This window comes from Equus przewalskii, chromosome 13, assembly GCF_037783145.1.
Source record: "Equus przewalskii isolate Varuska chromosome 13, EquPr2, whole genome shotgun sequence".
In the NCBI taxonomy this organism is placed as follows: Eukaryota; Metazoa; Chordata; class Mammalia; order Perissodactyla; family Equidae; genus Equus; species Equus przewalskii.
In genome coordinates, this window is record NC_091843.1 from 7,542,794 (window position 1) to 7,570,678 (window position 27,885).

Below are 27,885 nucleotides of genomic sequence, written 5' to 3' on the forward strand. Positions count from 1 at the left end.
AGTCTACTTCAGGAAATAAATCCGAGTCTGGGCAGTGTGCTCCGCGGACCCCTGGGGAGTCCCTGACTCTCCCAGCAAGGCTGTGAGGGCCTCCTTTTCTACCTACCAATCTGTGTGAGGCTGAGTTTTCTTCCTGTGCTTCCCTCAAAACAACATATTGCAACAGACTGAAGGCAGAAGCATTATAAGAATCCATCTGTCTTCTATCAAGCCAGACACTAAGGAATTTTATAAAAATGTAATGCATCACTCTTCTTGCTACATTTTTTGTTTTGTTTTGGAAAAGATGGTTATTTTCCATAAAAATGTTATTTCTAGGGGAGTGGCCCGGTAGTGTGGTCAAGTTCACATGCTCCACTTTGGTGGCCTGGGGTTTGTGGGTTCAGATCCAGGGTGCAGACCTACACAGCATGGCCACCAACAAGTGGTGTAGATCCATGCCCAGGAACCGAACCAGGGCCGCCAAAGCAGAGCGTCCCAAACCGAACTAGGCCACTAGGCCACAGGGCTGGCCCCAAGACTAGCTGTTTTAACTGACAAACTGGGATTTGAATGTCAGTCTTCATAGCTCCCATTCTTCCCACAAAACCATGCTGCCTCTCCTATTTCAAGTAGTAAGTCAACAAAAAACCCTAAGTTATGCACTACTTAACAAGAAGAGACCTTAGAAAACCTGCTCTAGACTCAGCTGCCTTCCTACTAGTGACAGGCTAGGGCGTGGCTGATTTCATTATTTCTGATGGACAAAGAATATTTTATTTATTATTTGTGTGCACTTATACTGTAATTATGGCATTCAGGCAATAAACCAATCTTATATAGTTGTTTAAATTTGAACGATGTGCTTTCCTCACAAAGACTTCTTCATGGGTCAAACTTTTAGAGAACACCCGATCCTATATGCATAGACCATTTCTGGGAGGATACAAAAGAAGCTGGGAACAGGGACTGCTTCTGGGGAGAACGGAGTGACTAAGAGTCAAGGTGACAAGGAAACTTAGTTTTCACTGTATGCCATTTTTAGGTTGTACCATATATAAGTGTCACTAATATTAAAAACCCCCTAATTTAAAAGAACGGTGGATAAAGACCGGAGCCACCAGCAGATGGGAACTGCTCACTGCCTGCAGCAGCAGCGGAGTGTGGCGGACTCCGGGTTAGAGTTTTGTCTGGGTCCCGGAAGATTCAATTCCTTGCCTGCCCAGCTCACACTGAACGCTCTGTGCTGAGCACCTCATGCCTGAGCGCCATATGAAAGCAGACATTCAGAAGCAGTTATCTGAGGTTAAAAAGTTTGGAGTCTTCCCAAAATAGCACAAGGGGACTCACTCAAGTGAATGGACCTCTGCAAATTTGATGAAAAGGTCAGTAGGAAACTGCTTAATTCAGTCATTCCAGGAAACATGTTCAAACCCCAGGGCCTGAAGCTTGACAAGCAGGCCCACCCTCTGGCATTCTCCAGTTCCCATTTCCTTCACAGCCCAAACACAATACTGCTGCCCTTAAATCCTTCCCTTCATTCAAGAACCAGCATTTGTCTGAACTCCCTTCAGAAACACTTCTCCCTCTGTTCTTGCAAGCAAACCCACTGCCAATCTCCTCTGAAAGACAATAGCTAGAATTTGCTGAGCTCTCTGTGCTTTATATGCACTATCTCAAGCAATAAGTCTGACAACTCCATGAGGTAGGTACTCTTTTTATCTCCACTTTAATAAATGACAAAACTGAGGCCCAGAAAGGTTAAGTAATTTGCCCAAGGTCACACAGCTAAGAACTGATAGAGCTGGGATCAGAACTCACATTTGATGCTGAGTTCCTGCTCTTGATCATGCACCAGTATTCACATGGCTTGGTATAAGCAGTCTCGTATGACTGGATGCCTGTGGGGGGATTACAGTTCTCAAAGCTCTTATCTATCACTTAGATTGAACAAGTCGCTGAAAACAAGTCAAGTCTGACTCCTAGGAAACATTGTAATTTAAATTCACTGATGAGAGTAACAGCTGGAGCCTAGGGCCAGACCAGGCATCAGAATATGTTATCCTTACTGTAAATTTAATCTAGTATAAAATCTTTTATGCAAATTTTGGGGTCCTAAAACACTTTGGTGGAGAATAAAGACAAAACTCGTTAGAAAAAGCAAACTACACACCTTGCTGGTTGACCCACTCCTTTTCCTCACTAGACATACAGCTCAGCATGCTAATGCTAACAAAGCACCCTGTGTGGCCCACCTACTCTATTTTATGTGCTGTATATATACTTTCCTACATCCATTTCCACAATTCCCCAAACTTACCCGGTCGTAAGCATCACATGAGAGCTGTGTGAGAAATACACATGCACATGAGACCTGAAGAGGTCTCTCTTCAGACCTCCTGCATCACAGAATCTCCAGGCAAGGGGCGGAGACTAACATGAGCCAGCACCAGGTGACTCCTCCAATCAGGCGAGTTGGGTGGACTGTCACTTTAACTTTCACAGCCTTGAAGATAAGCATTTTTAGCTTCTTACCTCGGTAGGGAAACAGAGGTTCCTAACAATGACTGCCCAAGAGCAGGATGTGAACCCAGACCCATCTGGCTCCAGAGACAGGACAGTATTGTTCTGCCTACTCTTAAATCAATGCCAAAAAGTCAGAGAATGTAGATCAAATTTTGTGGTTTGCGATCCCTTTGATTTCTTTTGTGAAAAATCATGACCTCTTTGAGTGCAGAATGAATGTCAGAATTGGAGATACAAGTGAACTGAACAATAATAGTGCTATAAGCATTCGCATAGTCACAGCTTTCAGAGGGCTCAGAAACAGCCCCCTGACCCTGACGCTTTCCATGAGACAGGAAGGCAGTGCAGGTATTACCGTGTTTTACTACTTAGAAAACGGAAGCTCGGAGATGAGTGATTTGCTCAAAGGCTTATGATCGTCCAGTGGCAGAGCTGGGACTGGAGCTTAACCGCTGGTGACGATGCTTTTCCCACTAAGCAGTACTACTGCTGCAAATACACAGGTTCTTCTGTTCCATACAAACGTCCAGTCTCTTATCAGACTCCAATACAGGGCTGACAGTGAGGGAACACCGGCAACAGCTGGCTAAGGTGGGAAGCGGTTCAAATCCTGGCTCCATCTCATGTTCTCTGAATTTGGACAATTGACCTAAGCTCATTTTCTTCATCAGTCAAAATGGGAAATAACTCTGATTTAGTCAACATTTGAGACACTCGTGTGTCAGATAAGCTCCGTGTTACTAGAGAGCCATAAAAAGCTCAGTTTGATCTATTTTAGATTATTTATCACAGAGGCAAGGGAAGATTACAGATGTGGCTCTGGAGCTAAATCTTGAAGAGTAACTACAAGTTTGACCTGGAGTCTAAAACTCAGATGCCAGCAGGGGCCAGGCAACAAGGTTACACAAGCGGAGAGCGCAGACTAGGGTGCAGCCAGCCCCTGGCTCCATACAACCGACACTGTGCAGGATCAAGACCCCACGCGGCCAGATGAAGCCATCTGGATTTCTCTGTGGAATCCCCCAAGTTTTAAATGTTGGAAATTGACTTTTTTTTTTTTAATTGTGAAAACAACAGAAAGACAAACAGTATCTGTCTGATATCACCTACTGGCCATGGGTTTCCTGAGTTAGCCTCAGGAGTAGGGAGGGGCATTTCAGTCACATGGAAACGGCACTTGCAAAGTCAACATCTTGGGAAGGGCAGCCTGGTCAGGGAGCTGCACACTATTTGGCTTGGTTGGAGCAAAAAGGAGAAGCTGGCCAGAGAGCAATCTGTCAGGCCTGAGACGTGGCTGTGAAAAGCAGCACCATTGCTCAGTGGGGCCTCTGTGCGTGCCAGTTCACAACATGACCTCCACTGAGTGGGACGAACCCCTGCATCAGGGACCAGAGCCCTGGCCTGTCCATCCATCAGCATGAGGGCCAGGCTGGAGCAGGGCTGTCCTACCACTGCCATTTGCTGCTCTGCAGATGAAATGTATGAAAGACCGGCAATCGGGAACCGATAATACGACGGATTGTGTCTAGAATACAATGCGAATTCCACTTGTAATTGGGAAGCAGTTCCAATTTTTATTCATAAAATTATTAATCAAAACAGTAAAAGTAGATTTACAGAGTCACATATCAACAACAAAACAGGAAGGAAACAAAATGTTCCAGAGACACTCTGAAAAGTTTCAAAGGAATACAGACCAGAACAAAAACCTATTAGTTACACCACAGCTACAGAACAGGCTATATTCACTCCTGCATTTTCTCAATAAGTTCTTCCTTATATTTGCCTTTCTCTTTTCCAACTTGTCGAGATTTGGCTTTGCGTTCAAGAATTGTTTTCCGATCTTTGTCTAGTTTTAATCTGGTGATAGCCACCTGTTGGGAGTGGGAAGACAGATGTTAGCTTTTCCAAGTGGAAAGGCTCTCTAACGCTTACTTTGCACAGCAGAGCCTCCCTCGACTACAGCAGCTTGAGGTCGTTCTTCTGCCAGCCAGACTCCCTGACTCCTGAGGAGTCAGATAAGTCTAGTGATATGAAATCTCATTTAGGTTGGAAAAATCGTATTACTAACATGTTTCTGGTTTGTCTATTATCTCTTGGGAGGCAAAACGCATTGTTTAAAAAACACCTGCATTCCCACCAGTTACTGGGCAATACAGTGATTGTAAGGCTAAGTAAGACCCCAACCATTCTCCCCTCGAGGATCTGAAACTCTGGAGGAGGGAGAGCCTACAAGACAGTGCATAAACTGGGAGTGCGAGGGAGGAACAGCTCATTCCATAGGTGGGTGTGAGGGCCAAAGAAAGAGATGCTCTCTCGCCTCCCTCTGGACATAATCTAGTGTGGAAGTGATGCCTGAAGGCCTGGCACTCTCTTGCCACCTGCTTGAAGAGGGAGCCTTCGCCAAGGCTAACAAAACAGACCGGGAGAGAATCTGGATCCTCCATGATATAATTAAGCCAGTGAATCAGTCAAGCCTGCCTGACCCCTCTCTGGAAGCCCATGCCAGGGCCACCTGTGTCAACAGGACCAACACGTCGATACCTTGCTTGGGTGAATGCCCACGTGGACGGTCGTGCCATTTGCCTTCTCCCGCTGCACCCGCTCGATGTAGATGACATATTTCTTCCTGTACACCTGGACTACCTTGCCAATTTGCTGACCTTTGTAGTGTCCTCGAACCACCTAAGAGGAAATGCAAAAGAGAATTCCCCCATTTCTAACGCATGACTATCATAGCGAGGAAATTGATCACCAGGAACACACATGCTAACACATAACTTTTTCCACAAAAGCAGGTTAATCCTGGCAGTCAAGTCAGCTATTTTTTGGGTATAAATCTGCTTTGTGTTATTCTAAGTCAGGTGGAAATTCACCTGAATTTTTTTCTTCTCTTATCTGAAAAACAAAATGTTCCTTGAATTAGGATAGCCATCAGAGAACAAGTCCTGAGAATTAAAAAATATAATTACTGTACATCTGAAACTAATACAAAGTTATATGTCTATTATAGCTCAAAAATAAATAAATATGGGGCTGGCCCGGTGGCACAGTGGTTAAGTCCGTGTGTTCCACTTTGGTGGCCCAGGGTTTGGATCCTGGGCGTGGACCTACACACCACTCATCAAGCCATGCTGTGGTGGCATCCCACATACAAAATAGAGGAAGATGGGCACAGATGTTACTTGAGGGCCAATCTGCCTCACCAGAAAATAAACAAACAGATAAATAAAATTTAAGAAAGAAAAAATATTATTCTCAAGATCTAAATAAAGAATGGTTAAAGACATTATACTCAGACTCTCATGTAAGCATTTAAAATCCTATTTTCAAAAAGTAACTTATGACCTATGAAAATGCTCAAGATATGATCTTTAGAGAAAAAAGGAGAATACAAAGCTATATATAGAATATAGTCTGAATCTTGTGTGTATGTGTTTCATATATGTGGCATATAACATGATGGGATGGAAATATATCCAAATGTCAATAATGGTTGCTATTAGGCACGAAGTAGGGTTACAGATGATTATTTTTCTAATTTATATTCTTCCAAATTTCAATATTTCTAAAATTAACACAAATATTTTATAGCCAGAAAAAAATTAAAATGTCAAATTAAAATCTAATGGGTTGAGCCAGCCCGATGGTCTAGTGGCTAAAGTTTGGCACCCTCACTGCTTCGGAGGCTGGGGTTCGTTTCCCAGTCACAGGACCACCCCACCCATCTGTCAGTTGCCATGCTGTGACAGTTGTTACACAGAAGAACCAGAAGGACTTACAACCAGGATATACAGCCATGCGCTAGGGCTTTGAGGGGGGGTGGGGGGAAGAGGAAGACTGGCCAGACTTTAGCTCAGGGCAAAGCCTTCCCTACCAAAAAAAAAAAAAAAAAAAAAATCGAATGGATTGTTTTTGCGTATGTACTAAAAATCCGCTCATGTTCCAACTGTGTTAGAAAACCAACTAGATTATGGCTTCCCTGAAGACAAGACCCTTCTAAATAGCTGACACAATGCAGGTGATGTTGATTAATAAGCAGAGAGGAAGTACCACATATAGGGAAATGGCGAATCTCAATGCTCCTAAAAGTACCTAGATTGCCCAGCTTACTCACTGAGGCAATTTTCAGGTTGAAAAGAGAACAGCCAGGCCTCACTGAAAATCTACCACCCTCTGTATCACCAGAGACTCTCATGCAGAAAAATCTGTGAAAAGACCCTATTACGTATCCTCAAGACTGAAGAAAGACGTTAGTAAAACAACTCTAAAGGAACAGTGGGTTAAAGAGAAGTGGACAAATGCTATACCCAGCGAGCAGGGGGATGGGATAAGACTAAATGACTTAACTGGAAAGGTGAGGGAGAAGAGGCAAGAATGATACCCAGTCCGGCTGGGCAACTGGATGGATGGATACGCCTCTGGATGTTCCATCCCAGAGGCATGGAACATTGGGGAAGAATTGGGCATTAGGAGAAAACAGTTTAGTTTGGAACACGTCGAATATGAGGCACCTAGTGACATTCTAGTGGAGAATTCCACACAGAGCCGGAAGGCCAACCAGGTCGGCCACAAAGATGTTGGAGTCATCAACAGCGACGGCAATCGAAGCCTAATTTTGCTCAGAGATCTGGTGGTATAAGAGGGCAGAATGAAGAAATCTGAGAAAGCCAACATTTTGGAAGACCTTGAGAGAGAGACTGAAGTGGCCAGAGAGAATGGGAAAATGGGGGAGCGTGGCCTTGGAGCAGCCAAGAGGGCCATGGAACGGTGAACTACAGGTGGGGTAAAGGAAAAGATGTGACAACGAGCTGGTCACTGGTGACCGTGGCTACAGTGCTCTTGGCGGAGCGGTCAGACGGAAGCCAGGGAAGTCTACAGCAAGGCGACAAGTTCACCAGAGGTGAGGAGGAGGTGGTGAGAAGACAGTCCCAAGGAGCCTGGCTCTGAAGATGATGAGAGAGACGATATATGCTTGAAAGAGATGTGAAGTTAAGGGGTCATTTTTTATTTTCAGAGAGGGGAAAACCTGAATGTGTCTAAATGCTGACGAGAAGGGACAAGTATGGAGGAAAAGTTAAAGCAAACCATGGAGCACAGGGATAACGGATAGAAGGATCTCAAGGGGAGAGGAGAGAGTGGAGGACCGCAGCATATGACAGATGGACCAGCCCTAGAGAAAGAGCGGCATCTCTTTCATTGTAACAGGAGAGAAGAAAGACGGAGGGGCGAACTGCAGGTAAATCAGGCTATGGAGCCAGGAGTTCTGAAAGTTCCTGGATGATAGCTTTAATTTCCTCTGTAAACAGGAGAATAGTGACTGCTCAGACAAAGAGGTGAAATTCAGAAGAACCCAAATGGGACTATTTCATTCTCCTGGTGGACACGTGTTTATCCAGTACAGCCTTTGGAGTCAGACCTGGGTTCACTCATTTTCTGTATTATTTCTTCAATATTTAACCCGAATTTCAGTTTTTTCATATCTAAAAAGGAAACAATTCCTACCTCATAGGCATTCAAAAATGGCAGCTCCTTCTCCCCTACCCGCCTTTTCTTTACCTCACCTTCCAATTCTATCCGGTCAATAATTTTTAATTCATCCAACAAATATTGACTGTGCCCCTGCTGTATGCCAGGCTCTATAATGAGGTCAGGCAACAAAAAAGAGAAGTTCTCTGGCATCATGGGGCTTACTCTGATGGGTAGTAGGCAGATAACAAGTAAACATGCAAATATATGATCACTAACTGGAATATGGCACATGGGATCTTCCCAGGATGATAAAAACAGTCCATGTCATAATTAGGATGATGGCTACACATGACAAAACTCACCTGTGCCTTTTACTGTTCGTACATCATGCCTTTTTTTCTTTAAAAAAAAAAAAGATCTCAAACTGTGCTCATTGTTATGAAGGAAAAATAAAGGATGCTATGCTATAACGTGATTGAAGGATCTGGGAAGGCCTTTCTGAGGAAGTGATATTTAAGATCAGACCTGAAAAATGAGGAGCTAGTCAGGGAAAGGGCAAAAGGAAGAGCCTTCTACACAGAAGCAGCATTCTGGGCGAAGACACAGAGGGAAAACAGATCAAGGTGCATTTAAAGACCGGAAAAGGCCAGGGGGTCTGGACTACAGAGCACGTGGGAGATAACAGGGTGAGATGAGGCTGGAGACGCAGACCAGGACTGGGTCACCCGGGGCCTTGTTGTCAACGCTTTTAGATTTTACAATAAGCACACCAAGGACCACTGATAGATTTTAAGCAGGATCTGATTTGCAAATAATAGCCCTCTGTGGAGAATGCCTGAGAAGGGTAAGAGTGGAAGCTGGAGAGCCTTGAACTAAACTGGAAATGTAAAGAACTGGTCAGATTCAAGACTCATCTCAGAGGCAGAATTAGTAAGACTCAGTGATAGCCTAGAAGAGGCGGTTAGGGAGAGGGTTGTTAAGGATAACTGAAAGGTTTATGGCACATGCAGGTGGAGAAGTGTTGCTTATCGAGGTGTGGAAGACAGAGGAGAACCCGATTACAGAGGAGTAGGAGGGCTAGGATCAAGAGTACTCCCGTATAAGAAATTTGAGATGGCTACAAGATACCTAACTAAGGATGTTCAGCAGGCAGACAGATCTACAGGTCTACGCTCAGGAAAGTGGTCTGGACTGGGATAGAAAAGAGGGAGTTGTTAGCACAGTGCAGACCTTTAAAGCTCCGGAACAGATATCATCTCCCTGGTAGACAATGTAGGCAAGATGAGATGTTAGACCAGGTGCAGGCCCTGACAAACTCCAGCATTTGGGGATCAGACGGAGGAGAAAGCCAGCAAAGGAGCCTGAGCCTGAACCATCTCAGAAGCCAAAGAGAGAGACTATTTCAATAAGTAAGGTGGAGCCACCTGTGCCAAATGCTGCTGGAAAGGTCAAGGAGGATGAGACCAAGATGTGTCCACTGGATTTAGTCGTAAAGAGGTGACTGGTGACGTCAGGCAGAAGCAGTTCCTATAAGGTAGTGAGACAGAGATCAGTCTAGAGAAGATCTTAGAGTGAGTGGCAGGGGAGGAAGGGCAGACAACTTTTTGGAGGCGGCTCGCCATACAGGTGGCACAGAGAATAGTAACTAGAAGAAAATGTGGGGCTGGGAAGAGAATCTAAATTTTCCACTTCTCTTGAAAAATCAAAGAATTTGACAACAATGAGCTTGCATTTCCCTAAGGCAGCAATGGGCTGAAGTACAAACTATCTCCTTTAAAGGCGGATGAGCTCTCCAGTTGCCATTTTCTGGTCATCAGCTCATTTGTCTTATTTAATTTGCCTAACTAGCCCTGATACACATTTGCAATTCCTCCATTTTAGAACATTCTGATGGGAAGGATCCAGGAGAGAAGTTCAAACTGTTGATCACACCTCTGAACTACTCTTCCTACTCTTTCCTGTCACACCCTCTGCTTCCAATCTTCCTCTAAAAGTGCTCCTCACACCTTCAAAAAGTCTCAATGCCTTAGATGATCCACAATCTCCCTTGGCCTTATCGCATCTCATTCTCTAAAACAATGGTTCACAACTAGGGGAGGTGTGGCAGACAGGGGGATTTTGCCCCCCAAGGCATTTGCATTTGCCAATAACTGGAAATTTTTTGCTTGTCACAACTGTGAGGAGTACTACTGGCATCTAGTGGGGAGAGGCCAGGGATGCTGCCAAACATCCTACAATGCACAAGAGAGCTCCCCACAACGTAGAATTATCCAGTCCAGGACGTCGGCACTGCTGAGGCTGGGAAACCCTACTCTAAAATGCGAGCTCTGTGATAACAGGAGCCTTGTCAGTCTCGTTCACTGCTAGTGTCTAGAACAGTGCGTGATAAGCGCTCAGTAAATATTCCTTCAATTTGGGAATCTAGCCCCTGCCTATTTCCCTCACCCCCTACCCGCCACTCCCCTTTCCCGACCAGACATCCCGGGATCCAGTCAGGGAGAACAGAGAGCTTACACTCTCTCACAGGGGCCATGCGCTTTCATACTTCCATGCCTCTGACTTGCTGCTGCTTCTCCATCCTCTCTGCCAAGCTCAGGACCGTCCAACGCCCACACTCCACTAAAGCCAACGATACTGCACACCGCTCTTACCACAGCACCATCCCCTGCAGATTCGAGGTCAAAGAGCCACCCTGAGCCATACCTGGGAAACCAGCGCCCCAGCAAGCTAGCAGCTAAATCCAAGGCAGAGTTTTGCTTAGCTGGCATACTGTTTTTAAAGAAATTATGATGAAAAAACTGAACTTGAACGCTCCTAATGAAGCTGGGCAGGCACTCCCTGCTGGCTCTGGGGCCCAGCTTCGGTCGAACACATCTGCAGGTCACGTTCCTTGCCAGGGTCCTGAGGGCACGTGAGTCTCCGAGGTCCAAGCATACACAACGTCCTCAGGCCAAAGCGGCGCCCGAGCGCCACGCGGCTGGGCAACCAGGGCCGAGGGAGACGTACCTGGACCTCGTCGTCCTTGCGGATGGGCATGGAGCGCACGTTATACTTCTGCCGCAGCTCCTTGGAGAGCGGCGACGACATGATCTTCCTGCGCACGTGCGAGGGGGCGTTGAAGTGGCGTTTGCGGTTTTTGCTGCGGTCCGAGGTCACGAAGGGGTTGAACTTCATGGTGACCGTCTGCACAGAGAGGGGCGAAGGGGCGCTCGGTGGGGTCGCAGGGCTTGCTCTCCACCCAGGACACCCCTCCCTACCCCTGCGCAAGCGCTCTACGGAGGCGGCCGCCTCGGAAGAAGGCGACCGAGGGGGAAGAGGGGATGTGAGGGGTCTAGGGGATACCAGGACGCGTGCGTGCGGGCGTGGGGAGAGGGCGGCACCGGGCCTTGAGGCTGGCCGGGGGAGGAAGGCTCGGGCTGGAGAAGGAGGCACGGTCAGGGGCCAAGCGGAGATCTGGGGAGGCGGGGACCCCGCAGCACGTGGGGAAGGGTCCTGTGGGGCGGAGGGCGTCACATGCGGAGAAAACACTAACTTCCATTCACCTACCTGGCGCTGCGCGGCTCAGGAGGTGCGCGCGCAGGGCCGGAAGTGAGGCGTCCCTGCCGCGCAAGCGTAGAAAGGAAGCGGTGCCCCATTTCCGCAGGAAGCAAACTGAATGGCGCCCCCCGCGGCTTGGGGTGGAATCGCAGTGCCCCGTTCCGAGAGGTCCCCCGGCGCTACCACGAGGCGTTGGCATCTCTGGGGAGAAGGGGCGTCCTTCTGTAGGGCCTGCGACAGAAGCTTATTGACGTCTTTTTTCTAGGTACACCAATAGTCTCTTTGCTATCCCGAACTCTTTCTTTGCTTCCGTTCCCCTCCACAGAGGTCTTTCAACATCATGACGATCCAAATGCAATCTGCAGACTTGCTTCTGCAAAATCACGGAGGAGCCTAATCAAAACGCAGATTTTCGTGCTCCGTCGTAGTCCTACAAGACCAAGACAGTGGTAGGTCGAGGTCAGGATTCTGAATTTAAAGCAAGAACCATCCCCCAAAGATTTTGAAGGTGCACCCGTGTTTGAGGATAGTTTCGAACCAAGCACTTCGTCTTGCAAAACTTGCCCGTAGTTTTTCAGTCCTGTTGCTAAGAGCTGGGTTGTAGAGTCAGACCTGGACCCAAGCGCCTCTTCACGTTGCTGGACTGTGGAGAGATGTCTGCTTGTTTCTGAGCCTGTTTGCTCATCTGTGAAATGGGGATGATCTTAGTAGGTGCCTCACAGAGTTGTTACGAGAATTAAGGGGCTCCTTGTCGAGTGTTAAGAACAGTGTCTGGCACATAGCGGTCAATCACGGTCAGCCATTTTTCCTAATAAAAGCAGAGGCCTATGAGTGCGGCTTGCTCTAGGGCAGCCCTAAGGCCGGCCTCACACTCACCAGAGTTCCCCCATTCAGACTTTTCCCATTAGCTCTCCGGAGGGAAAGTGTAGGCTTTCCGTGTTTGAAGAAACACGTGCCATGCGCCAGGCTGGCTGGACCTCGGGTTGTGCTGTCTCTCCCTTTTCGACTCTGCGAGTCTTCGGAAAGGCCCTACTCGGTGCCGGGACTCGGCGGCCCAAGGGCGCCTGGGGTTTGCGGCTTCAGCCCCCCGACCCCACCCCCAGTTCCCCGAGGTCCCCCCAGGCCCGGCGTGCAACCCCGCGCCCCGCTCCTTCTCGCCCCGCCCCCCCACCGCGCCCGGCTCCTCCAGGCCCCGCCCACCCCGCCCCTCCAGGCCCCGCCCACCCCGCCCCTCCAGGCCCCGCCCACCCCGCCCCTCCAGGCCCCGCCCACCCGGCCGCACCTCGCCTCGCCGTGTTGTGCTGAGCTCCGCCTCCCGCCCCCGTGAAGACTGCCCTGAGGAGCTGGCGCCACCCACGGATCCTCAGGCTGAGACTCCTGCGTGGGCCCTGGGAATGAAAGGTCTCGGTCCTGGCTCGGAGACGCCCACTGATTGATTCATTCATTCGCGGAATGAATTGATTCATTCAATTCATATCTATAGATCTTCCTCGACATAGGATGGGGTTAAGTCCAATAAACTCACCTTAAGTTGAAAATATCGTAAGCTGAAAATGCATTGAGTAAGAAGTTGAACAAGATCAACAATTTTCAAAGATTTTTTTTTGAGGAAGACTAGCCCTGAGCTAACATCTGTTGCCAATCCTCTTCTTCATTTTTTTTTTTTGCTGAAGAAGATTGGCCCTGAGCTAACATCTGTGCTCATCTTCCTCTACTTTATATGTGGGACGCCTGCCACAGCATGGCTTGACAAGTGATGCATAGGTCCTCACCCCGGATCCGAACTGGTGAACCCTAGGCTACTGAAGCAGAGTGTGCGAACTTAACTGCTAGGCCACTGGGCAGTCCCTCAAAGATTTTTTAAGGAGTAGAAACCTTTATGCACACATAGTGTCATTTCACAAGATGATTTAAGTCTATGTATATTTCAAAAGAAAAAAGACAAAAAGAAAGAAACCAAAACATTCATTACAATGTAGACATATTCATCCTAGAGTAAATCTTTAAAGTAAGGTGAATCCCAAAGCCGACCTCATCTGAGAGCTGTGCAATACAACAATACATGGAACTCCGTGCTGGAACTCACCATCACAAAGTTGAAATCTTCTAAGTCTGGAGCAGTGTGTATTGAGCACCTACTTTGTGGCGGATGCCAGATAGAAGAGTTTGTGGCTAACCTTGAAATTCAGAAAGGGGGATGCTTGCCAGACTCAGGCACGTCCTGTGCTCTCTCCGAGTTTATTAGTGTCCCCTGACATGTGATGTGAAGTTGTCAAACACGTGTTTACTAATACTCTTGATCAACCAGCGCACCTGGCCTCATCCCGGGGCTTGCTGGATTCCAGACCCCCTGCAGTCAGTGCTGGAGACCTCTGGCCTCGGACTCAGGGAGGATGGCCACACCTGGACTGTTTGCAGAAGCCAGGCAGCAGAGTATGCAGTGAAAGTCGTTGACGCAATAGCAACTGTAAGGCCACCCATTACGTGTGTGTCAGGCTCCAGGAGGAAGGAGGTGGGGGAAGAGTCCCAGGAAGGGAAGATCTTCTATGTTCTCGCCACAAGAGGTGCTGGAGGGGTTAGCTAACACTGTGACAATCATTTCGCAGTGCGTAAGTGTATCAGATCAACGTGTTGTACACCTTAAACTTACACAATGTCATAGGCCAATTATATCTCAGTAAAGCTGGGGGGGGGGGGAGGGAAAGGAGGCCATTTCCCATGGGCATGGCAGGAGCAGACGCTGTTATGACCGAGTGCACAGGAGGGTCAGAGCAGCCTTACATTTCTTCAGACCCAAGCCCGCTGATGAGTTTGTTCATTCATGCATTCATTCATTCACTCACTCACTGGCTCCTTCTCTGTTCATTCATTCACTTCTCTATCTCACTCATTCGTTAACTCACTCACATATGCATTCATGCATTTGCTCATTAAATTAATCATCGTTTATTTGGTACCTGCATGGAGCCACAGGTACAGGGCTAGATCAAAGGGATCCGGGGGCGGGGGTGAGGTCTCGTCCCTGCTCCCAAGGAGTGAGAGCCTCCTCAGCACAGGGCACCCATGTGAGGGCAGAGCCTCACAACCCAAGATCCTCAAGGTGTATTCAGGATCCACCAGGGTGGTGAGACATTTTTTTACCCCCAGTGTGGATCAGGGAATTAAGACAGGCGCAATGACATCACCAGGTAAAATGCCTAGGCTCCGTCAGTCTAATGAGGATTTAGTGGGATTGCCTACTGTCTTCCCTCATGCCCACCCTTGGAAACACGAACAGGGACTGGTAGAGAAGCCCCAGGACCTAGCCGACGGCTGGCACAGAGGAAATGCCCAGGGAATATTTTCATGTCTCTGAGGCAGAGGCTGATGTGGTGGGAAGTACCTGAGCCCTGGATTCTCACTGCCTCGGTCTGGATCTCCACCATTTCCTGAATACACTTTCGATAAGATATTTAGCCTCCTGGTCACTCACTTTCCTCATCTGAGAAATGGGAATAATGATAGTACTTACCACATCGGTTTGGTGTCAGGATTAAATGAACTCTTAGCACAACGTCTGGCACAAAGTAAGCACTTAGTAAGTGGTAGAAATTATTGTTTATTAAGTGAACGAATAACAATGGCCAATCTGGGGCTGGCCCTGTGGCCAAGCGGTTAAGTCGGCCCACTCTGCTGCGGTGGCCCAGGATGCCACCGTTCAGATGCTGGGCAGGGACATGGCACCACTTATCAAGCCACGTTGAGGTGGCGTCCCACATGCCACAACTAGAAGGACCTGCAACTAAGATATACAACTTTGTACCGGGGGACTTTGGGGAGATAAAGCAGAAAAAAAAAAAAAAGATTGGCAACAGTTGTTAGCTCAGGTGCCAATCTCTAAAAAAAAAATGGCCAATTTTATTAGGCTGAGCATTTACTGTCAGGCATTGTGCCAACAACTTTACAAACATCACCTTATTTAATCTGGCAAAGAACCCTCTGAATTGTCCCCTTTATAGCTGAGAAAACAGAAAGAGATGGGAGCAGAATGTGAACATGATCCACCATTAGATACTCAATATGGCTATTGTTATCTTGCAGCCAATATAGTATTGAGATAATGATGAGATTCATAGTCATTAACGTAGAAAGGTGTCTATTAAGGAGGAAAAAAGTAATCTGCAAAATAATATTAACAGCACGATCCCATTTTGTTTATGGAAGGATGTCACTAAAATGTGAACAGTGATTATCTCAGATTAGTGGCATTATGGGTGACTTTAATTTTCCCTTTTGCTCTGATTTTCCTCCAGTGGCACTATGAGCATGTATCATTTGTGTAATTAAAATCATATTTTAAGGGTTTTAAATTCTTGTTTAAGAATATCCCCAACTTTCAATTTAGCTTTTCTCTGCAGGCTGTCTAAAGGAAGAAAACAAAAGACAGAAGACCCTTGCTACTTTCAATTTTCCCTTTTTCTGGTGGCCGGGCCGGGTGGGAGGGGGTGTCGGCTTTCCCTTTCGACACAGACAAGACGATCTTGGAGGGGGCCCGACCGGATGCGCAGCGGTTAAGTTCGAACCTTCTGCTTCTCAGTGGCCTGGGGTTCGCCGGTTCAGATCCTGGGTGCGGACATGGCATCGCTTGGCACGCACTACTTGGTGGTAGGCGTCCCACATATAAAGTAGAGGAAGATGGGCACGGATGCTAGCTCAGGGCCAGTCTTCCTCAGCAAAAAGAGGAGGACTGGCAGTAGTTAGCTCAGGGCTAATCTTCCTCAAAAAAAAAAAAAAGAAAAGAAAAGAAAAAAAGGTGATCTTGGAGATGAGGTGGAACCACACAATTCCTTGTAACCCTGGAGTGAGGCGGCCGGACAGGGGGTTGAAGTCCAGCTTTACCACCAGCTGGCTGTGTGATGGAGACAAGTTACTAAATCCTGTGTTCCCCTTCCTAGAAAGGAGGTCACACTCACTTCGTAGGACTGCTTGAGGATTAAGAAAGGCTGGGCCTGAACAGTCACTCCTTGCCTGGTACATGGAGAATGCCCAACCACTGGTGCCTGCTACTACAACAGTTAAGGCAGAAATAATTTATTTTCGCCAGAATAAAGTGCATGGCTTCATTGTTACGTGACTGACAGAAGACACCCACTGGGGAGGGAAAAGGGTCTCAGGTGGATGTTCTCCTCCCCCCGGGCCCCCTCTCACATCTCTAGACAGCTGCATCTACCTGCTGGAGCAGCTAATGACCCAGTTTCCTCAGAACGGGTTAGGACTACCAATGGTCTGCCACATTGAGAAAATGTCTTTGTTTCTGGCAAGAATCAAAAACTAATTGATGATATATGGTAATAAAAACTACAGCTGCCACTCATGAGCCCCACGCTGCACCCCACTTCTTCCCAAGGTTCACATCGCGTCTGCGGTACCCGCGCAGGTAGTGCGGCCACAGCCCTGGGGCTTCTCTCGTCGCTGACGCACCTCTTTGGCAGCTGCAGCCTCCACAGGAGGAGCCCTTGCTGCCTGAACCAGCACAGCCCTAGCCCATCCCCTGCCCGCTGTGGGTCTGCGCTGTAATCCCTGAGGGAGAAATCCTCTTACACCAAAACACCGCAATCTGCACTTGGCTAGATAACTGAATTGGTTTAAGAGAGAAATCATAGAAAGGACACATACATACCTTAACTGTTTTATGTCAACTTAAAACGTATTCGCCAATCTTTTGACCCTGAAGCAGGGCTTTTTCCCTGAGAGACCTCTATTGGAGTCCTTCTTCATTATCCTTACATAAAGCGTGTCCTTAAATAAAGCAACCAGAGAGTTCCAGTTTTCGGTTTCTTTAATGTGGAGCGAGGACTTAAGACACTTTCAATGTGAATGCACAATCCTCAAGGACCTCCCCCACCCCCTAACCTTTTCGGTCGTCTTGTTCACATCTAATTCTAATTTTGAGGAGGGGGTGGCAACTCACTTTTACCAGGTCTCTCCAAAGTATTCAACTCAGTTTTGTAGCTGCTTTCATTGTCAGTCATATTTCATGGGTTAACTAAGTCACATCCCTACAGCATAAAGCACAGCTGGCAGAAACAGGTTTGGGAAGCCACAAAACTGACTGACGGTAGGCACACTGCTCTTGACTACTAGCTTTGAGTGTCACAAAACTCAGATGTCAGACAGGATGTTAGAGAGAGAACGGGGAGGCTCAATGAAGAGTTTCTTGCAGACCGCTGGCTCCCACTTTCATCCCTGATGTGCTTACCCACATTTGTGCCGTTGGGGGAAGGCCCTCCAAGCACTGCACAGCGGGACGGTGAGTACCAGCATAGCTGATAATCTGCCTTCGCTGAGCTTAGGGCTGAAAATGGAATGCCAGGTCCTCAGAAATCAAGAATCTATGAAACACCTTTCATTCGTGCAGCCCTTGGCTCAAAGCTGGGAGAAAGGTTAGTGCTGTTCTCAAGGAGATTATATTGTATTTGGGGGTTATGTGGAAACGACTCCCATTTTTCAAAATTTACCATGTACCACTTTTCTGCATCCATGAGCTCGTTCTGATCCAGCATGATTTACTTGCACATATGATAGACTTAATTTCCACGACAGCTCTATGTGGGGTAATTGCTTTTCCCCTTTTTACCTGAGGAAACTGAGGCACTGAGAGGTTGGGGACCCGGCCTGAGGCTGCACAGCTCAAAAGTGACAGATCTGGAACATTCGGTAGGGACTCCATAAAGGAGGGGCTGCATCCAAGGGGTCTTGACTTTCTGATCCTCCTCACAGATCTTTTCCACATTTCCCAATTTCTCTCCTCTGGAATGAAATCCCATGCTGACTGTGACCCCAGCCTCCAGGCCGCCCAGCCAAGATCAGGTAGAAAGAAACACACAGCAATATTTCTGAAAATTAGCCTTTTAATCTATTTGAACCCGATGAGTGGGGAAAGAACTAAAACACTTTTTTCCCTGGAGATTTTGTTTATGAGAATAATGGGTCAGAGGTGTCTCTTCCATAGGAAACCGACATCCCCTATGTCCGCAAGCTTTTTTTTTTTAAAAAAATGCATAAAAGTGGAACTCTAACTCATGTGCATGCCGCCCATTTCCCCACCCCGCCCTGCCCACCCTCTACAGGCACGTGTATTCACACACCAGAGGGACTCCTTCTGTAACTGGGGAACAGAATGTGAAAAAAAATCCATCAAGTGGCCACAGACACCAGAAATAACCAAATGCAGTTTACATTCACAGCATCAGTCAACCTATATGCAAAAGGGGAAGCTTTTCTAATTGGAATACAGAGCCAAAAATTACAAATGGCAGAGACTTGAGCTATCCATAGAGATACAATTTAAAAACTCCTTCCACTGGACACTCCCCTTAATTACAAAAGTATGCAAACAATCTTGATATAAATGGAAAAGAGGCGGGCGGCTCTCTCCCTGGGACACGAGGGCATACCTAAAATTCCCTGGGTGGAATTAGTGCCTGCACCATTGCTCCTCCCTTTTGGGACTAACGGGGAAGGACGCGAGGGAGCAGTGGGGTAGGGACCCAGGCCAGGAGCAAGTGGGGAGACAGTGGAGCCACCCAGGGACAAGGAATGTGTTGGTGTGTGGCCAGCCAACAGGGGAGCTCAGTGGCAAGTGGGCCACAACCGAGCTGCAGAGAGGTGCCAGCGCTGTGCACCTCCTGGGCGCCCAGAAGGTGGACGTCCACAGACGGGAGGATGCTGGTCTGCTTTTCTTCCCCACCTAAGGCCTTGGACTGATGCTGGCTGTCTGGGACAGGCTGAGACCTGATGATTTCAGGGTTGCCGAGAAGGATGCTTCCCGTCTGGACATAAGTGCACAAACCATGTCTAGTTCTCAAAGAAGGACTTCCCGATCACAACCAGCCCCTCCACCAAGAGATGCTCTTGCCACACAGCACAGGGGCCGGCCGAGGCACATTGGCACAGGGTTCAGAGGAGCAAGGTGAAGAAAGGAAGGGGAACTTGCCACCTGCCCAGGGACCAGTGGGCAGATTTCAGTCTCCACCGCTGCTGCTCAGCAACTGGGCATCTGCTTCTTGGGAGAAAAAGAAAGGGATGGGGATAAGGGACTTGAGGCCTGGGTTCTAGGGCAGGCAGGAAGGGATGGAGGGGTAGCGAGGGTCCCAGCTACAGTGCCATCTCTCAGGGGCTTGCCTGGGCAGTACCATCCCTTGTTGAAGGCGCCAGGTGGGAGGTACCATTGGGCAGCCTGGTCCAAAGCTGAGAGCCCAGGTCTGCGGGTGATTAGAGCGTCCCAGTGGCGGGGGCTTTGAGATTGTCAGAGCCTGGATGAGAGCTGGTTGACGTGGATTCTGAGCTGTTCCCTAAGAGGGAAGGGACCGTATCCTTCAGGAGTGGTCCCCAATATCCCCAAGACCCCCTTCCCTGACTCTGGTCTTGGGGCTCCCCAGGGAAAGGGGCACCACTACTTCAGGCAGTGTAGTTTGTCTAAAATTAAACTTGGGGAAAAGAGGTAGCTGCGAAACCATGAGCCGCCTCCTCCCTCCCCCCACCACCACTTGGGGACGCAGCCAGATCCTGGGCCAGAGAGAGGGCAGGAGGAGACAGGGCGCGGAGGCAGGGCTGGCAGTCTCCCTGGGTCCTTGGCCACGGGGCCGGGCAGGTCATCAATGCATCTTGCCCAGCTGGATCTTCTTCCAGGCCTCTGAGGCTGTGAAGATACAGGAGTCCAGAATGCCGGCAACAGTGAAGGTCCCACCAATGATGGCACAGATCTGAAAGGGGGGGAGGTCAGAGATCAGCACTGGGGGACTGCCAGGCCAGACACCTCCCAAATCACGAGATGATGAGCTCAGCAAATGCAGACGCTCTGCCCCATCATGCCCACCACATGGTAACCAATGGGGTCTGGAACATGGAGCTCAAAAAACCCACTTGTTGGATGATGAATTTAATAATATAATAATAATAATAGTAATCAGCATCAGCTCCTTCCCATATGAACCCTCTGAACGAGGAACGGGATTAGACCTATTTCACAGATGAGGAAACTGAGGCTTAGTTAGGTAACTAAGTTCACAGAGTAAGTAGCAGAGCTGTGACTGGAATTCAGGTATGTCTTGATCCTGGAGCCCTGCGATCTTAACTTCCACTCTAAATTTATCAGCTATTTACAATCCCATTTGTGGTGAAGAAATGGAGGTTCAGAAAGGCGGTGCCACTGGCCCAAGGTCACACAGCCAGGAAGCGGCGATCCTGGGACCTCAGCTTGGTCTGACAGGTCCCAGTGCTGCCTCGACTGCGATCTGGGGGGGGCTGACTAGGCAGCACCGGCCTGGACAGCCTGGAGAGAGAAAGAAATCTTCTCTCACACTCAGAAGCTTGCATTATATCAGTGGGATGGGTAGTAGTCAAATAATCACACCGAGAGATGCAAAGCAGAACCAAGGCAAGTGCTAGAGAAGAGAAAGGGGCCCACGGCGCTACCAGAAAGCTCCCATCACGGCCAAGTTTCTCACAGCGTCGCGCTATTTACTTTTGGGACCTGATAATCCTCTGTGGCGGGGGCTTGTCCTGTGCACTGAAGGACGTTCAGGAGCATCTGGGCCTCCACCCATTAGATGCCAATCGTACCCTCTCCTCCCTGTTGTGACAACCAGAATGACTCCAAACATTGTCAAAACTGCCCCCGAAGAAGAAGTGCTGTAGGAGTGAGATGAAAATGAATGCCACTTGCACGTCTGTCCTTCCTAACCTCCCGCCACATAATAATATAATGACCGCAACAAACGCACAGGATGTACACAGCATCTTCCCTGTGCCAGGCATGATTTGAAGTGTTCATGCCTCCCACCTCACAGCATCCCCATGCCAACCCCAGGAGATAGGGACTTTTCTTATACCTATTTTATAGCCAAGGAAACTGAGGCAGAGACACTGATCGCTTGTCCAATGCCACAGTAATCAGTGGCTGAACTGGGGTTCAAAACTGTGGAGTCTGCATGCATGCATTCATTCATTCACTCATTTATTTATTTATTTGTTTGGTGAGGAAGACTGGCCCTGAGCTAACATCTGGGCCAGTCTTCCTCTATTTTGTATGTGGGATGACTCCACAGCATGGCTGACGCGTGAAGTAGCTCCATGCCTGGGATCTGAACCCACAAAGCCTGGGCTGCCAAAGCAGAGCACACAGAACTTTAAACAGTTGGCCATGGGGCTGGCCCCTGCACTTGTTTTTTGGTGAGGAAGATTGGCCCTGAGCTAACATCTGGTTGCCAATGTTCCTCTTTTTGCTTGAGGAAGATGGTCCCTGAGCTAACATCTGTGCCAGTCTTCCTCTATTTTGTATGTGGGACGCCAGCACAGCATGGCTTGATGAGCAATGTATAGGTCCATGCCCAGGATGTGAACCGGCAAACCCCAGGCTGCCGAAGTGGAGTGCACAAACTCAATTACCATGCCACCGGGCCAGCCCCATGGAGTCTGCCCTCTTAACATGACACTCTGTGGCTTCTCAGGCATGAAGTGCCCCACCAAACCAAAGCACTAACTGCTTTGAAGCTGTCAGAACTCCACTCATGACATATCACAATCATGCTGTTTTACTCAAAAATTCCTGGCCTACCTATGAGTTGCTTTCTGGTGCCATAAAAGCAGCACAGTATGGGTGACAGAAGATGACAGAAGTTCACAGAAGACCTGCAAGGAAACTTTAAACGTAGTTTCCCCTTGAGAACATACTTTATGCCGTTCATAAGAACCAATACCACCCATTGCCCTGTATGCCTAGGAGGGAGGCACCTCTTCACTCATGTACCCAGGGGGATCAGAGTGGGAAATAATTTGCCCAAGGTCACAGGGCATGTGTGTGGCAGAGCCAAGTATGTCCACCTCCAGAGCTCTCACTCTTTCCCCCATGCCACATTTAAGGAGCTCTTAAATGACCACAGGACTGAGGAGAAGTCAAGTTGGGCAGCCCCAGAGGGCCTCTGAGGCCGCCCTGAAGGCACCAGCGGGTGGCTGGCCAGTCACTGACAATTGACCACTGGAGGGCTCTGGGAGACAGCAGTGCCTTAATGGATCCTCTGGTGCCGTGTGCAGGAGGCCAGGAGACACAGCGGAGGCAAGAGGGAAGTGTGAATTGAACAGGCGTTTATTTTTAAAATGATATTTCCACGAGATGAGCTAAGCGGAGGCCTGTGGGGCCCGAGGCAGACAGAGCAGGTCTGTACGGATGGGCTGTAAGTGGAGCAGCTGGCATTCCAGTAATAACAGCCCAAGAAACCAGAGCAGCCCCCCAGGGGATGGAGAGGCTGGGGGCGCTGGGGGGATTATTATGAAGCGTCTTCCCCGGGCGAGGCCTCTCCCTCCGGCTTCGGAGCATGACGCAGGGGCTTTTCAAGGAAGATGACGGCAGGGGAGTTGATTTATTTCGGTCGAGTGGATCAGATGATGGGAGATTTTATCCCACAAAATGCTTTTAGAGCTTGGATCAGAGCATAGGAAAATGTGACTTAAGTGCAATGAAGCAAATAATAAAAAAATAAAAAATAACCACACACACACACACACATACACACACATCTATATTCATCTGCACACTCCGGAACCCGCGTGTGCCTATGATTCACATACACCTGGCACCGGGTCTGAAGCCTCCTTTCACTGGGCTGGCCTGGAGCAGGAGACAACACGAGCATTGAGGTACAAGAAGCACACGGCTGTGGGGAAACTGAGGCCTGGGAGCATGGAAGGTGCTGAGCAGCTGACCCGTCCCAGAGTGAGTCCCTGTCAGCCTAGATCTCAGAAGGGCCTGCAGGGAGCTCCCGGTGCCTCTGCTGATAGGACCCAGCTCAGCGGCCTGTCCTCATTATCCTCCATCTATCAAAGGTGCTGGTCACGGGCCAACTGAGGAGGTGGGGGTTCTGGCACGTGGTGGGGGCCCTCAGAGGCTGACAGAGATCTGGTGTGTGCCTGATGCTGCCGCAGCCCCTCCTGTCGTGATTTTGCCTTTTGCCTGCTCGGGCCTCCCTGACAGGCTCAGGTCCACAGGTGGTGATGGGGAGCTGAGGTGCAGGTGGGGGTCACGAGGAGGGGGTCCCGGGGTGCTCTCAGGCTGCGGCCCCCCTGGATCCTGACATAGGGAAGGCCACAGAAACCACCCCCTCCCTGGGAGGTTACCACAGCCCGCCTCGTCCAAGGAGGTGGTCAGTCAGGGTTGCCCCGCGTCCTGAGAAGGCCACAGCTCCTGTGTCTGGAACACAGGGAAATGAAACGCAGCTATGACGCCTCACGACAGCATGTGCGTGTGGACTCGGGCCCCGCATTGGCGGTGGCCGGACAACAGGCCTCACCACGTCCGTGATTCTTTGCCTGATGTGGGGAAAAAAATGACCGACCACAGATGTTAAGTGATCTCAAGAGCAGGCTGAAGGAGGGGCTGAGGGAAGGGAGGACGGTGACTTGGCACCTCCGTGACCCGTGGGGATGGGGCCCAAAGTGAACACAAGTGACTAAAACTGAAAATAAAGCAAATCACGCCCACGACACTTAGTTCCCATGGCCTGTTGCTCTGCACGCAGAAGAGCTCGGAGAACCGGGCCTCCATGGGTGCACGGCCCGGAGGACATGGACCTCCTTGCTGTACACAGTGAGGGTGGACTTCAGGCAGAGTGGGGGTGAGGGGAGCACTGGGGCCTTCCCTGGGGCCTTCCCTGCTCTGGCAGCAGAAAGAGCTCGGCCTTTGGAAGCTGAGTGGTGGCTGTCACTGATTAACTCCAGCCACAGGAGAGCCTTTCTGGGCCTCAGTGTTCTCACCTACAAAATGGGAAAACCACCCCTACTTTGTCCCACCGTGGGAAATCCTTCCGAGCGCCTGGCGCTTAGCAGGTGCTCAGTCAATGATCCCCGATCCCATCTTTCAGTTGACTGGGGGGCTCCAACCTTATCGCTAAGATTCCCTAAACCTCCCAGAGACCCAGTCCAAGAACAATGGGCAAAGTATCACTTATTCCCCAGAGCAGGCCTGTGGGTCCTGATTTCCATTTTCCACCTGACTCTTTAGGCAGAGGACCAGTCAGTTCACGGACAGACAGGACAGCAAGGGCATCCCAGGCACCACCGGCAGAGTCTCTGCAGTTGCCCAGGCCCCACGCACCCCAAGGGCCTGCTCTACGGATGGGGTGGCTTCCTCGGGTAAGTGCCAAGAACAGTTTGTAATAAAGAACATCCCTTGGGGGCAAAGCTCCTAGGCCGGAGGTTGTTTCTGTGCTTTGGCCAGTCAGGGAGCTCCTCGTGTCTCCACATCTGCGACCTCCGCCCTGCTGCTTCGACTCTCGCTTTCCCAAACACCCAGGGGAGAGAAGACGGCAGAAGGACCTGATACACAGCAGGCTCTCTGTACATGCTCATCGAGTAAACGAATGAGCGGCTAGGTGAGAGGGAGCGAAGGAGTGGGTGAGTGGGTGCGAGAGGAATGAACGAATGAATGAATGACTCGCTCAGGAGAGGAGCAGCAGACTCCATGCCCAAGGCTTGGGGCAAACGTGGCTCCCTCTGGGGTGTCAGCCAGGAGCGGGGCTGCGGAGGAGACTCAGGGTGGTATAGCGAGCCTTACGTCACCCCAGCTGCCGATGCCTCAGTTTCCCTACTTTTAAAAATGGGAAGGCTAGTCTTCACCCCTCAGGACTGCTGTGAGACTGAACAGGGTGTCCCTGTCACACATGCACCCAGGCACCCACATGCCTGCTCCCTTGGTCCCTCACCGCTGCCATGCCCTTGCACCTCCTGACCAGGCCCCACGCGGGGGGACAAGCTGTGGGTGTGGCAGGGGGGCCACTGAGCCAGCACAGGCAATGCTCCTCTGGTCAGCAGCCCCAGCTCCAGCAATGAAAACAAGGACAATCCGATATCCAGGACCCACTGGGTCTGAGAGAAGCACACTACTTTGCTTTCATCAGAAGTCATCAATAATGCCCCTTTGTTCTTTAGCGTAGACTTCCTCCTGTGGCTCTGCCAGCTTCCTGGCCTCCTACCACGGAGAGAATGAAGTCAGCGTGGCTACCTTGAAAAGAAGCGGGGGGTGTGTATTTCCCTTACATTTTAATTACGGCTCTTAATTTCTTATAATATGGAAAGGACGTGTTCCAACCACACTGGCTGGAGAGCTGAATCCCTCTGTTGTCCCCCAGCACCAGCGTTTTCCCAGTCCTGTGCCCCTCCCGTCCATTTACTTTTCCGTGGTGTGCAATGAAGCAGCGACACACACACATCACACAGGGCGGGGGGAGTAAACATTCCTGGGGTTGGATCCCAGCTCTGCGACCCTGGCCGCAAAAGCCAGTTGACCTCTCTGAGCCTCAGCTTCTCTCATCTGTAAAATGGGGCTCACTCTGAGGACCGAGATGACCCCTCTCTAGCCGCCTGCTGTCCCCCAAGTGCTTGGAAACTGTTCATTCACTTTCCTCGTCCAGTCAGCATCGCTTGAAAAGCTTGTGGAAAGGGCGCCGCAGGAGGAAATAAATAATGAATCGGGGGCCCCATCAGATGCCAGCGGCGGCAGACTGGCTGGAGCCTGGGATGAGAGCACCGAGGCTGCGGCTACGCAGAGGTGGGGGCTGTCATGGAAGTGAGCTGATGACTGGGCCCTGGAAGGGTTAGGGTGGGGGAGAGGGTGTGGTGGTCTCCACCCAGTGGTGTCTCGTCTGGCAGACCCCCCATTCCCACCCTCCAGTGCAGGGGCCAGGGAGGGGAGAGAGCAGAGTCCTCGCCCTGCCATTTTCACACTGGCTGCAGCTGAAAAACAGCCACCTCCCCATCGGAAAAAACCCCCCTCAGTGGCGCAGCTACTGTGTGCCAGCCTGAGATGGCACTGTCTTCTGCCTTCTCATGTAAGCCCTGCAAGCACTACGGGAACCGGTGTGACCTCCATTTCACAGAGGGCAAAACAGAGGCTCAGAGAGGCACTGACTTGTCCAAGGTCCCTCGGTTGTCACGTAGGGGAGGGTGACGAGAATCCAGGGCTGGGAGGCTGTGAAGGGCCCGCTTCTTCTGTTAGACTGCCTGCTTGCCCCAACCTGCAGGCCCCCTCAGTCTCTGTCTTCGCCCATGGAGGGCTTCTTTATATTCTGTTTTCTCAATTCCGATAAGTTTTCCCTATCAAATGTCCTGCAGTAGGGCCCCCTCAGCAGAGTTTATGGAGAAGCTGTGTGGCTGTACGAGTAAGTGCAGTTTGTAAAACAGAATCCATCCCATTCTAACGTTCCTCATACACATCTCAGAATGTGCCTCAGAAAAGCAAGCAGCAGGAGCCTCTGTTCCAACACAGCTATGTGTTCAGACCAGCTGGAGCAAACCATCCCTAGTACAGAGCCTTCTGGAAGATCCAGCTCTGCTCAAACGTCCGGAAGGATCTGAACCAAAGGTTTTTGCACATTTCCAAACCCGAATAACCGAGCCGCTAATTTGCATTCTGCTCTGTTCCTCAGATGATAGAAATTGTCTTAGGGCTGGACCAAGGGGTACGCCCCTCCATCTGTTTGCTCACTGCCTGACATCTATTCATCACCCGCCTGTGCTTCCCAGGCCCGGAGACCAGGGCTCACTAAGAGCCAGGCCTGCGTCCTGCAGCTCACGGTCCTGGGGAGAGAGACACAGGAGGAAAGTCTGAGCAGGAAGAACCGAGGCTCTGGAAAGGCCGCCGTGCCATCCAGCTACAAAGCTGCCCTTTTCCCACCTCACACAACGTCAGTGGGGAAACCCTTCTCAGGTTGTGTCCTCTCCATCCCTTTTACTGTCCCCCTGCCCCAGGCACCTGCTGCCTTCCATGGCAGATTTGTGCAGGTCTCCAAACAGATGAGTGAAAGGCATTCAGACACCGGCAGGAACACTAGAGAACCACCAGCCAAAAGCCTGAGACGGACAGCTTGCTTTTTCTATGGTTTGCATGTGCTTGATTGATTTCATCACACATGTTCACAATATCACCTTGTTTCCTGCTATGATATTTCTTCCTGAGTCCCAGGACGCAAGTCACTGTATCAAATGACCCAGGTGTCTGACCAAGGGTTCTGTGGCTGGAACATCCTTGAGAGCCTTGGTTTTGGAAGATGGAGGCTCCTGAACTGGGTGAGGGGGTGGGGGATGTGGCAGAGGTGGGCTTTGAGGTCAAGTCCCAGCCTTGCCATATACTGGCTGTGTGATCTTGGATGACTTCCTTTACCTCTCTGGGCCTCAGCTAATTCATATATAAAACAGGAATGATAGCACCTACCTTGGAGGGTTCCTGGGAGGGTTAAAGGAGACAATTATAAAATTGCCCAGCACATAGTGGATGCTTAATAAGCACAGCTCTATGATCGCTTCCTCAAGCAGCTGTCGCTTGTATGTTTCTGAGCACCT

At 49.7% G+C, this 27,885-nt stretch overlaps 2 protein-coding genes and 1 long non-coding RNA gene across 8 annotated transcripts in view; 1 reads left to right on the forward strand and 2 right to left on the reverse strand.

Moving 5' to 3' along the window:
* Positions 1 to 4,059: 4,059 nt before the first annotated feature.
* RPL26L1 (ribosomal protein L26 like 1) lies at positions 4,060 to 17,827 on the reverse strand. Of its 6 annotated transcripts, XM_070569041.1 has the most exons (7): positions 17,753 to 17,827; positions 17,174 to 17,292; positions 12,053 to 12,199; positions 11,520 to 11,944; positions 10,984 to 11,160; positions 5,050 to 5,190; positions 4,060 to 4,379 (listed from the first exon to the last, which is right to left on the reverse strand). In XM_070569041.1, exons 5-7 carry the CDS (start codon positions 11,149 to 11,151, stop codon positions 4,251 to 4,253), a joined length of 438 nt encoding a protein of 145 aa, XP_070425142.1. In that variant the 5' UTR covers positions 11,152 to 11,160; positions 11,520 to 11,944; positions 12,053 to 12,199; positions 17,174 to 17,292; positions 17,753 to 17,827; the 3' UTR covers positions 4,060 to 4,250. The 6 variants fall into 6 exon arrangements, with proteins under 6 accessions (XP_070425142.1, XP_070425141.1, XP_070425143.1 ...); XM_070569040.1 differs by lacking the exon at positions 17,753 to 17,827 and having other exon boundaries at positions 11,524 to 11,944; positions 12,079 to 12,199; positions 17,174 to 17,293; XM_070569042.1 differs by lacking the exons at positions 17,174 to 17,292; positions 17,753 to 17,827 and adding an exon at positions 12,391 to 12,530.
* On the forward strand, positions 7,022 to 8,452 carry LOC139075039 (uncharacterized). The gene is made up of 2 exons (XR_011525063.1): positions 7,022 to 7,408; positions 7,523 to 8,452. It is a non-coding gene; the product is annotated as an uncharacterized lncRNA (long non-coding RNA).
* A 559-nt stretch (positions 17,828 to 18,386) lies between the features above and the next one.
* The window catches only part of ERGIC1 (endoplasmic reticulum-golgi intermediate compartment 1), a 102,494-nt gene continuing 92,995 nt past the window's right edge, over positions 18,387 to 27,885 (reverse strand). Inside the window, exon 10 of the mRNA XM_070569038.1 lies at positions 18,387 to 20,258. Within this exon, the coding sequence (XP_070425139.1) occupies positions 20,151 to 20,258 (108 nt within the window). The 3' untranslated portion in view covers positions 18,387 to 20,150. The remainder of the gene's footprint in view (positions 20,259 to 27,885) is intronic.